General features: G+C 45.3%; 1 protein-coding gene across 5 annotated transcripts; it reads right to left on the bottom strand.

Moving 5' to 3' along the window:
• Window positions 1-5,781: 5,781 nt before the first annotated feature.
• LOC111861123 (armadillo repeat-containing protein 1-like) lies at window positions 5,782-10,401 on the bottom strand. 5 transcript variants are annotated; one of them, XM_023845456.2, is made up of 7 exons: window positions 10,202-10,401; window positions 9,435-9,664; window positions 9,128-9,219; window positions 8,789-8,975; window positions 8,545-8,661; window positions 8,386-8,460; window positions 5,782-7,411 (listed from the first exon to the last, which is right to left on the bottom strand). In XM_023845456.2, the coding sequence occupies exons 2-7, from the start codon at window positions 9,594-9,596 to the stop codon at window positions 7,220-7,222; spliced, it is 825 nt and encodes a 274-aa protein (XP_023701224.1). In that variant the 5' UTR covers window positions 9,597-9,664; window positions 10,202-10,401; the 3' UTR covers window positions 5,782-7,219. The 5 variants fall into 5 exon arrangements, with proteins under 5 accessions (XP_023701224.1, XP_023701222.1, XP_023701223.1 ...); XM_023845454.2 differs by having other exon boundaries at window positions 9,435-9,633; XM_023845455.2 differs by having other exon boundaries at window positions 9,435-9,630.
• Between the last annotated feature and the right edge of the window lie 1,172 nt (window positions 10,402-11,573).

The following is an 11,573-nucleotide window of genomic DNA, read 5'->3' as shown; positions in this document are numbered from 1 at the left end:
GTGGCAACAAGCACCAGGCGCGTCTCATCAGGGCCACGTCAGGGAGGAGACAGGAGGGTCAGGCAGACACAGATTTTCTGCAAAATAAATACAGTTTGCATGCACAGAAGCAGCATTAGGAACACTCAGATTTGATAAATGGTACCAGAACCGCAAAAGTCCTAAGCAAAGCCTCAGGTTCAGTCAACACAATTCATTCTGACTCTGGAAGATCAGCAGCTCGGTTAAGATGGTAAAAATGTGTGTATGTCATGTGAAGGAAATGTGACAGACATCTAACTAACTATAACCCTATAAAACTGGTTATTTGGTATCGGAAGGAAGTAGGAAATTAAACCTTTAGGGTCCCAGTTTGCTGCATAACAAGGGAAACAAAACCACTTTATTTAGTAGATGCTTTTATCCAAAGCAAAGTGAACCAGTCCCTACATCAGCGGGAGCTTAAGAGCCTCGCTGAGAGGCCCAACAGCAACATCACAAGGCCGACCACGAGACTGTGACCGTGAGACTGTGACCACGAGACTGTGACTGGCGGCCTTCTGATCACTGGCATGGTGATCAGCTGCTTGCATCCTAAGCCACTGAGAAACACGTCACCCCATTGTTACAGACTGTGCAAATTGTAGGATATCGGTAATGATTCATACATTTTCTATTCCGAGCAGTTTGAGTAAGTTTCAGATTCAGTGGATTGACCAAGTTTTGGGAATTTGAGGGGGATTTTTTCCGGGACAGTACCAGGGTATTTCCTCGATCCAAATGTCACTCCAGAACCCACACACAGTGTTTCTTCATACTTTCAAGCAAGTGTTTGGAAAAAGTTCCTCTGGTCATCATCTAGGGTGGCAATGACCTGGGTGTATATTTGGGACACAGCTAAGTGTGTAAGTATAGTGTGTTTGTCTGTATGTGTATTTCGGCTGCATGTATAGGGTGCGTATGGGTGATGTGCAGATGGCTGCGTGTATAGGGTGCGTATGGGTGATGTGCAGATGGCTGCGTGTATAGGGTGCGTATGGGTGATGTGCAGATGGCTGCGTGTATAGGGTGCGTATGGGTGATGTGCAGATGGCTGCGTGTATAGGGTACGTATGGGTGATGTGCAGAAGGCTGCGTGTATAGGGTGCGTATGGGTGATGTGCAGATGGCTGCGTGTATAGGGTGCGTATGGGTGATGTGCAGATGGCTGCGTGTATAGGGTGCGTATGGGTGATGTGCAGATGGCTGCGTGTATAGGGTGTGTATGGGTGATGTGCAGATGGCTGAGTGTATAGGGTGCGTATGGGTGATGTGCAGATGGCTGCGTGTATAGGGTGCGTATGGGTGATGTGCAGATGGCTGCGTGTATAGGGTGCGTATGGGTGATGTGCAGATGGCTGCGTGTATAGGGTGCGTATGGGTGATGTGCAGATGGCTGCGTGTATAGGGTGCGTATGGGTGATGTGCAGATGGCTGCGTGTATAGGGTGCGTATGGGTGATGTGCAGATGGCTGCGTGTATAGGGTGCGTATGGGTGATGTGCAGATGGCTGCGTGTATAGGGTGCGTATGGGTGATGTGCAGATGGCTGCGTGTATAGGGTGCGTATGGGTGATGTGCCGATGGCTGCGTGTATAGGGTGCGTATGGGTGATGTGCAGATGGCTGTGCGTATGGGTGATGTGCAGATGCTGCTTTCTCTCCCTCCCATAATCCCTTTGTTACTGGTGTTCCCTCCAGTACAGCTTCATCTACAGACGCCCCAACTAGTTCAGCCATATACATCGCAACATTCAATGGCCCCAATGAAATTTTGTAGCAGGGAACAATATCATGGAGGAAAGCCCAGACTCAGTGTAGCACACAGCCATCTTATGCTTAGATGAAAAGGTCCAGCGTTCAGCAGGCTCATTACTCTACAGCAGTAATGAAGCATCACCCACTACGTGATAATTAATTTAATCAGCGGTAATGGCTGTAACGGTACAGCATGTGGGTTAATGAGGTATGATTGATTGGGCGTTGTTATTCCACAATAGCGATTCAGTAACAGGAGTAAGTGGATTGATAGCATTGGGTTGTGATGGAACAAACAAAAATTGCCCATCTTGTCGTTGCGTCCCGAGTGCAGCTGTGGTCACTGCTCTGAGGGTGGTGTGCATGGTGGCTCAGTACCCCACACCTCCATGGGTTCTGAATAGGGGCTGCAATCTGAGGCATAGGAGCAGCCAATTGCCCCCGGGCCCCGAGCTGGGAGGGGCCCTCAGGGGCCGCTGATTATATAGTACCCTGCCATCACAAATCTGCTTTATTCATGTAATTCTGTTTTTCACAAAAGTCTAAATAAAGGACTCGTGTTTATTAACTTCTAAAGTAATGGTAATAAATTTACCATGTCAGGGAGGGGGATTGGAGGGGTCCATGGAGTTTTTTTTTTTGCCTGGGACCCCCCGAGTCCCTAGAACTTCCCCTGGTTGCCCCCAAGCGTGACACTGCATTGACCACATCATCTACACTTCTGCTTGCATTCAAAGTCGAATGGGGACTGCCACTCTTGCCTGCATGCAGATATAAATAATGATGTAAATGTATCTGTAATTATGAGTCTTTAGACTCTGAGCAGTAATAATGTAAATTAAAAGCTCATTGGAAATAACAGCAGTGGCTCCCTCATTAGGCTGCTCTGTAGTGTAGGTGAACCTGGCCTGTGGGCTTTAGGATTAATTTCACTCGCCACAGATTCTTATCTGAACATCATCCAGGGTCACGGTGAGCCTGAACCCTATACCAAGACACACAGTAGCCACAGGCTCATTTTACTTGCACAAAAATGTTCTGAGGGCAGAATGAAAAATTATTGGTTTACAGAAATAACCAATTAGATTATAGAGGAGGTGGGTCCAAGCAACGAGAGAACTAGGGCCAACCAGTCAGACGTCTTGGTCCACCTCCTGTAGTTGCTTGGACCCACCTCCTCTGCAATCTGATTGGTTATCTCTGCACACACCCGCAGACTCTGGGAAATACAGAGCCAACACTTCACCTAAGTATACGAGGAAATATGGGAGGAAACCTATACAAAGTCCACAGTGAAAGCGAGCATTATCAGGTTGGCTGGGGTGACCTTTGAGAACATGTTTCAGTCAGACACAGGCCCAGGTGACAAACATAAAGAAGGGAGAAGTCTTAGAAGGCAAGACTAGGAGCATTTCATTCAGAGGAGTCTGTCACAGTGAGACCTTGAGGACATTATAATTAATACTGTCATTTAGCTAACTGAGAGTTCTAATTAAAACTGATGTTCCCATCTAATTTGCCAAGGCTCACAGGTGGATCCAAATTAACACACAAATAGAGGTAAATTACCTGCACACGGCGCCTTAGTCATCGTCACGTCTGGAGAAGATATCGTATTTAAACACCCGGTGTGACAGTTAATGAATCACAGCTTAAACACACTCATCCGATTCAGCTTCAGCAGCCATATCCCAGCATTCCCCGCGACGGAGTGTTTAGGGGCTCGGTACAGGAAAAGCTTCACTGGGGCTCTTTATGCATCGGCGTTTCCAATAATATTGAGGCTAACGTTACAGTAAAACAGAATATTGTTTGTAAAAACTGGGTATCCATAAACTAATGTGCAAATAAATGACATATCAAACGTGTGTTGTAACACTTTTACACTTTATTGTTTTTCAAAACAACATAATATACCGAAGTCTAATCGCAAACATTGGTTAAATATCCATACTGAATTAGGTGATTTAATATAGGTTTAACTGAATAGCAGCATTGCGTTTTCTGTTTTCTAGACTTTATATCTATAGTTAATAATTAAACTGGTATGGGGGTCACTTGGTATATATAGGTCAGTCATTCCACTTCGATAAGTAACCAGTTCTTTGCATTTCTTTTTATTTCCAGGACATTACTGTTCAAAGTCGCGGTGCTTAATTCCCATCGCTCATAATAAGCTGTCACTCATTGTAAAGTGACTGTCACGCCATATTGCCGAGCAGTAATGACAGTCATCAATCCGCTGTTGGCTGTTTTGTAACCATTATAACACAAACGTGCCTTTTACTCCAACTTTGCGAAAGAGGCGATTGGAAGCCCCACCAGCTCCGCTCCTCCGGCAGTCCGTCTAACAGACACATAAAAGCTAATGTTCCTGCTAATCCAAATGTCCGCTTTCTCCTCAAAACGCACGATATGCCAGATTTTTGTGTCACACGGGGACCTTTACATTTCAATACACAATATTACGTTTTTTTTCCAATCTCTCCGCGTTATGACGGTTCAAGCGGACTCAAGTGGACGCGGCAGCTTGTTCCTTGTGGTGCTTCCGTTTGCCATCTAATAAACCGGTAAAGGTCACCTGTAATGCACGCCATATATAATGTTAGTCGAAATAACTTTAATTTCGCTACTTCTTGACATGCACATTCAGAAATCCAATAAATCCTTGTCTTCATGCATCGATTTATTTTCCCTGCCACTCAGCCAGATCATGTACTTTCGACGCTAGTTTGCAGCGATCGAGTTGTTTAACCTATCATTGTATGGACATGTCCTTATCTTATCTCCCAAGGCTCCAGCAACACGCCTGCATGGCTGCTCTCCAGCTCTTTGGCCGGAGCTTGACGTAAATTACAGGTGTCATATCATTTACTAGAGCATGAAAGTCATTTACTGTTATTCCCGTGGACTGGGGGCTCCATTGGAAATTGTCACACCGTGTCTGAATGGTGATGCGGTTTCTCTCCCTACGACATTGTTTTATTTCCTTTTTAAACGCAAATTTAGAAACACGATTTTCAGATCGTAAGGACCGTATCACATTCGTGCAGACATCTCTATAAAATTGAGAAATAATGATAATTCGGCCACATTTCGTCCATCTTGCTATGTGAGCTGAATACCTGAGACCGAAAGACCTTTGTTTATCGTGTTTAAATTGGACTTCAGTTCGAACTACTGTTTTCTTTTTTCGGAGATTCACTAAGGCGTAAGTTAACTCCGGACTGAGAAGGCAACATTCAAAGCTCAGTGCAATTTTATTGTCATTGATATTCCCGCACAGCTCTGACCAACAAGTGCAGACCAGCTGCGTAGCTGTGTAACGACAAATGAAATAAAACCCACTTTGATCGTTTTGGAAGGAAATTGGTGGTATGAACGACATTGTAGGTTTAGATAAGGCCCATAAAAAATAAAGGTACATATGGTGAGAATGAAATGAACATTCATTAGAATATGCATCAGTGATTTTTTCTTTCAATGGTAAAGTTCAAATATATTAATCGGAAGCACTTTAATACATATTATAATCACTGTGCAGATTAACATGAGGAGCACTGAGCTGTTCCACAGGTAATCTCCTGCATTATGGCTGTTTTGGATGAACTGCGAAGTGTGTATGTGGCTAGATAGAACTGCTGCTTCTAGTAGGACTATATGAGTCTATGGTCCACATTGTGTTTATCAGATACTTTCCGTTGTTCCGTCTTAATCTTATAATCAATGTACCACCATCTGCTGCCGTAATGTCAATTTAAAACAAAATTTACACATTCAATTTAAAACAAAATGCAAGTCATACATATTACAAAACGCAGCCTCCAAGGCCAAATAAAAAGAAATTACGTGGCACTGGGCAGGTTTTTTGTGTAAAACTTTTTATGAACTTATAACAAGGGCGGCAACCAAAAGATACTGCCGGCGTTGTGGTTTCAAACTCAAACACACCGCATTTCTCCATTACTGCGGCCACCAGATAGCAGTAATGATACCAGGACATTCACTTTCCACAGCAAATATTTTAATGCTATCATGCTAATTTCAATAAAAATGTGACATGAACAACACAGCATGTACAGGGTGTAACATCACGTGACAGTTTCATAGTCTTTCAAGGTCAAAGGTCAAACACAGAAGTAATATGATCAAACCCAAACAAATGCATTTTTTATACCCAGTTTCCTGTTTCTAGAAACTTCCCCTGGCCTCTGAGGGGAAGGGGGGCACTGTTACTGTCACTGTTAGATGACGATCCTGACTGAGCCCTTAAGGATCCTGCCAAACAGTGAGGCAGGTCAACAGGTGCCCCTCTTCCATTCGTGGATTGACTTTAACAAACAGCAGCTGCTATTTTGTCTCATCTTACTCACAAAGGCCAAATGGAGACCACTTCACTTCCGTTATCCACACAAAACAATGGCCTGTACTTAGCAAATCGACCTTAATGTTCTGTCACCGTTTAAACACGTTTAAATTAAATATCTTTTACTCAAAATGTTTTTTCTTTTAATTGGACCACTCATTAATGAGTATTAAATAGAGGTTGCGGTCAGTCATCATCTTGTAAACATGAAAAGGAACTAGAATGAACTGAACTTAAGCTGTGGCAGATAAATATTTTTGCTTTTTTTTGTTTTTATTTAGTGGACATCACTTAGTAACAGAGTTTCCCAGATCACACTCACACTGACAGTCACACTGACACTCACACATAGCTAGAAAAGGTAAAAACTTCCATCCATAACATCCACACCAAGCCAGTAGCCTCAGCATGCTTGGTCTATCGCTGGATGATATTCATGCAGCACGGACCTCACGTTTGACCTGTTGCAGTGCGTGATTGATTACTATGACACCAAGAAGGGAGAGAGAAAAACACACAACAGACAGACAAACAACACAGATATGCTGACAACGCGGCCAGACATAGAAGCTGAGCTGTAAACACCGACGAGGGAAAACCTGAATGCGAAAGGCCACCCAAGACTCCGAGAGCCCGCAAGCGGAGGAAAGAAAGACATCATCAAGCATTTACAGGAACATGGGACAGAACCTCGGGACAAGAGGAAGAGAGCTGCTGACTGGTCACCTGATAGTAAGAAGCAGGTCTCAGCTGCTGTCTGCTCCGTGTTTCGTTAGACCTCGCACCATAAAGCTTCATGTCACAAGACAGTTTGGTTTAAAAAGACTGACCCGTTTAATAACCTGATAATCCCTAAAAACGGCGGGGAAAACAATAAAGGAATGCAGGAAGTCTGATATGTGTCCAGGTCTCATTGTGTCATGGTGCTTGTGGCGTGTATACAGCATGTGTGTGTTTCTGTGGGTATGTGTGGCTCTACGCTGTTATTCAGCTGAGAATTGCACTTGGCAGACCTGTACTCCAGGGGAGGGGGGGGGGGGCGCCGTGGGTACGGCCCAGGCTTGGAGGGTGGCTTGGTGTCACCAGTAGAAAGAGCGGGACAAGAAATTAGTGGCAGTATTGAGCCAGCTTGCACCCTCCTGAGTGGAGCCCACCCGCGTCACCGCCTTATCCGGCTCCTGGGACGGACTCTCCTCCTCGGGCAGGTAGTCTGGGAGGTCTACATTCTGCTCCACTGGCACCAAGCCATCCTCTGGGAAGGGGATCATTACCTGCAAACGCACATATAAACAAAACATGCCTTGTGGTGAACCCGTTACTTCCCGCTGCAGCTTCCACTTGTCACATTCTGCCACCTGCTGGCCAAAGACAAAACTGCATGTATTCCTAAATCATTACAATATATTTTTCACTATTATTTCAATACTTAGCAAATAATTTATCCATACTTACACATTTTTAGTAAAAATGAAATACAACACATGCCATAGGTTGTAATGCTGAGACCTCTGCAACACATGTTATTTGGCTATAAACGTTTTGAATTCTTTGAACACTACCAGCTTCGGTCAGCACTTAATTAATAACTTGGTCAGCAGTCATAAAAGATATCACAGAAAAGGTCGAAATTAGATTTCTGGTTTAAACTTAAACTAGGATCACCCAGAACAAATCAATATAACTCATCCTCACAGAGATACCTCACTCATTTTACTAATTATGGTTGTGTTCAACAGGTTGCACGATACGTTAAAATCTGTCACACCATGGTCATTGTTTGGATATGTTGTCATACACATCATCATCCTTCGATCCATCCATCAATCTTTTAATTGCTTATCCTGGCTAGAAGGGACTATTCTGGACAGCAGAGAGTACCAGGCTGGGATACACCCCGCAAGGGATGCTTCTGCATTCTACACTGCATTCTGGGAATATTCCATTAATTCACATATATTCCTGGTAATTCCCATGGAAAGTTTTCAACATGGAATATTTCCAATATTCCCCAACTTAACTTCCCATGGAATGAAAAGTTTCTGAAAATTTACCGCCCTTTTTGCAGCCTTAACTGCAAGTCCTTGCACAGCATAAGGGTCGACGAAAAATACGCGACCTCCGAACACAAAGGTGGGATTCGAACTGCCAACCCAGGTGTGAGGTGACATTCCTGCACCCCCCGAAGCTACCATGCCACTTGTGACTTTACACCAAACTTCAGTGTCTCAAAGCAAGAAAAACTCACTTCGTTTCCATCTTCATTCTTGACCACCTGTTGGGCTTTCATGACTTTCGTGGAGGCGATGGCAGAGCCCAGTGCCTGCAGATGGAGCGAGACACAGCCTTAACCCCAGACAACGCTGGACCGCCCAGCGCACCGTGCAGATGGGTGACGGTGACTCACCTCGGTCTTCAGGTCTGAGCGGATCCTGACGATGCACCTCTTAACACCCATCTGAAAGGTAAAGCTGATCACGCCACGGATCTTGAGCAGGGCCTCTTCACATAGAGTCCTCCGGCTCTGGGACATGCACGTGGAAAGGTGGGATTCAGTCAAGTCAAGTCTTAGCCCTGTAACATGATTTTTCAGAGACATACCGGAGTGGCTGATGGAAGAAGCTAGCTTTCCCTCCATCAGAGTCGCTCACCGGGTCATCCAACCCTTCGATGTGGAGAATCACGGTTTTGGCACGTTTGTTGCTGCTCCCCATGAAGAACTGCGCCTTCCGTCGGCAGGACGCGACCTCATCTGGCTGGTCCTCTGCACTGCCGGAAGCTTGCAAGATCTTGTAGATCTCAGAGGCCAACAGCTTGGTCTCGCCAGGTGTAGTTGTCCTTCCCAGGAGAAAAAAAAAAAGTCCCATAAATGGCAATTTTGTTGGACAAAATGAAGAATAAAACATGTGATATGAAGTACTGAGGAGCAAGAAAACCAGTATGCGGGGGGGGGGGGGGGGTGGAATGTGTCAGGCTGGGGGGCGTCTTACTTCTGGATGACATTCTGCAGGCTTAGCATCATGCCCAGCTCTCCCCTCATCTTCTCCCTGTTGGCACGGCATTCTGCCAGGTACCGCACAGCCTAGGAACACAGGACAGGAATCAGACGAACGCAGGGGGCCGTCCTCTGCATGCGGTCCTTTCTGAGCTGTACCCAACAGCAGCCTCATCACACATAATGTGTATCTTTATTCCTTATTCACAGATGCACAATTCATCCACTTGCTAACTGGAACATTAACGATCAGGTGATGTGGCATAATCTGGATGTCCAGAGATCTGAGGATGAACACCTACTAGAAGTGCGGAGTACACCACTTGGGGGTTGGAGTGGTCTAGGAAGAGGATGAGACCTGGCACGCATCCCTGGTCTTGGACGATGGCTCTTCGGTTGAGGGGGTCGGCGGCTAGATCCCGTAGCTGGTTGACCACGGCCAAAGCATCCGGCTCCCCGCTCATGGTGCGGGCTTAACCTTCCAGACGCATCCACCGGCTGCTGGCGTAGAATGGCGTTGGGAAATGACAGCCTATATAAGTGAACGTCAAAACCCCATTTCGCTTACCGGCACTCTTTTATTAGACTAGTAACGTTAATATAATGACCGTCTATTCTTTGCAGTGATAACCGGGAAAACTGGTCTGCCTACGTCCAGCTTTGTACGGGTAGCTACGTACTCAACAAAAGACAAAGGCTGGACAATGTGCAATACGAACAAAGCGCAATTGCTGCCTAATTGTTTAACACAGGACTCATTGCAAATCAACAGACACAGCTACTGATTTGTCTCTTCACTGGCATAAATGCTGCGATCATACCGGTTTTCTTAGCCTATGTTGCTAACGGTTTAGATAATATTCTCCTGGATCTATCCATAGTTAATTATGCACTTTAACTTACAGTAATCGATGAGCTGCTGTTAATCAGCCGTGTTAACTGCCAGAGTTTAGTAAGAGTGGTAGTTTAATTTTATAAGCCACGCTATGGATAGCAGTGATTTGTTAGCCGACGAGCTCATTGTTTTAGCACAGGGATCTCCTAAAACACACCCTGAAAATCGGCATACCTCGGTCGGAGACCTCTCTTACGATATCCGACGTATAGGCAATGGATACACCAGCCTACATGCACTGGGGCTTAATACAGACTCTTCCAATCCACTGTTGTTATATTGATCCGAAAATGACTGACAAAATACACAGACACCAATTTATTAAGAGGTCTACTGTTTTCTGTCAATGGCTCAGTCACCACGCTCTAGTTTCGGGTCTTCTGATTGGATGGCAGGTCGCCTCACTAACAGCCAATCAGAGGAAGGCTTATAAGACGCGAACGTTCGTCATCATAACAATAAAATATCTAGATCGCAGGTACGGCTTTGTCTATGGAGGCTGAACATGCAGCAGGACCGCAGCCGAAAGCTGGGCATCGAAAAATTATTTTTGTGAACTAAGTACAACACAGAATAATTTGCCAATAGCTGTACCTTTTGAATTAATATGTACCATCGTGTTGTTTATAGAAGCATTACCTCGTGAATGGATATGAACGGTGGGTAATGTGTAAGGGGATCCGGGATGCAAGGGAAGATGACATCAGTTTCCCCTGCAGGGTGGCTGGACTAAACCCCAGTGACAGGTTGAGGAGCCTGGCGATTCGGTGGAGGCTCAGAGTACAGTCGGTTCTCCTTTAAACTAAGATGAGCCAGCTGAGGGGGATTGGGCATATTGTCAGGATGGCCTCGCCCTTCCACTGGGAGGAGGCCCTGAGGCAAATCGAGGAGGAATATTCCCCTTTTGGGTCAGGAATGCATGCAATCCCCCAGGAGGCATCACTGCGGAGATGATGTCTGGGCCACTGCACTCTGCAGCAGGACATGCGGTCTGGGAGCAGATGGATAAATGGCTTTTATCAGTTTATTTTTTATTGTTCGAATAACCTGCACCACCTTTGTACTCTTTTCCTTTAGGGCATTTTCAGGTGTGGCTTCCTGTAATATTAAAGTATAGTTTCCAGGGTCATGCAGACTTTCTGTTCCAGGAAGAGATATTTAAATGTAATTCTGAATGGTGTTCTATTGTTCCAGCACTTTCCAGTTATGCTTCTGTTGCATTTAAATGGATAGGTATAGTACACATGCACAGATGCAGAACCCCAGACTTACTAATCGACAGGAAGTTCATTTTGGAAACTTCCTTTTAAATGCAAAGATCTGACATGCGATATATATACTGCATAAAAACAAATGGCTGTACAGCTGTGGCTTGTACATTTTTTTTTTTTTAAGCTTGTGCACAATTTTCCAGAACTTTCCAGTCTGGCTTTCAATCCCCATTCAAACCCAGCCTCAGCACGTCCCCGGGCGCCCCCCAAGCCCCAGCTCCTCCCCGGGCGCCCCCCAAGCCCCAGCTCGTCCCCGGGCGCCCCCCAAGCCCCAG

The sequence above is a fragment of the Paramormyrops kingsleyae genome, chromosome 4, assembly GCF_048594095.1.
Source record: "Paramormyrops kingsleyae isolate MSU_618 chromosome 4, PKINGS_0.4, whole genome shotgun sequence".
Classification (NCBI taxonomy): Eukaryota; Metazoa; Chordata; class Actinopteri; order Osteoglossiformes; family Mormyridae; genus Paramormyrops; species Paramormyrops kingsleyae.
Note: the sequence above shows the minus strand (reverse complement) of the source record. Positions and strands in the feature narration are given on the sequence as shown.

Coding starts and splice junctions, on each gene's coding strand:
- LOC111861123 (XM_023845456.2), bottom strand. CDS start 9,596: ATGAGCGGGGAGCCGGATGCTTTGGCCGTGGTCAACCAGCTACGGGAT. Junction 9,220..9,434: donor TGGTGTACTCCGCACTTCTA/GTAGGTGTTCAT, acceptor CTGTGTTCCTAG/GCTGTGCGGTACCTGGCAGA. Junction 8,461..8,544: donor GCTCAGACCTGAAGACCGAG/GTGAGTCACCGT, acceptor CTCCATCTGCAG/GCACTGGGCTCTGCCATCGC.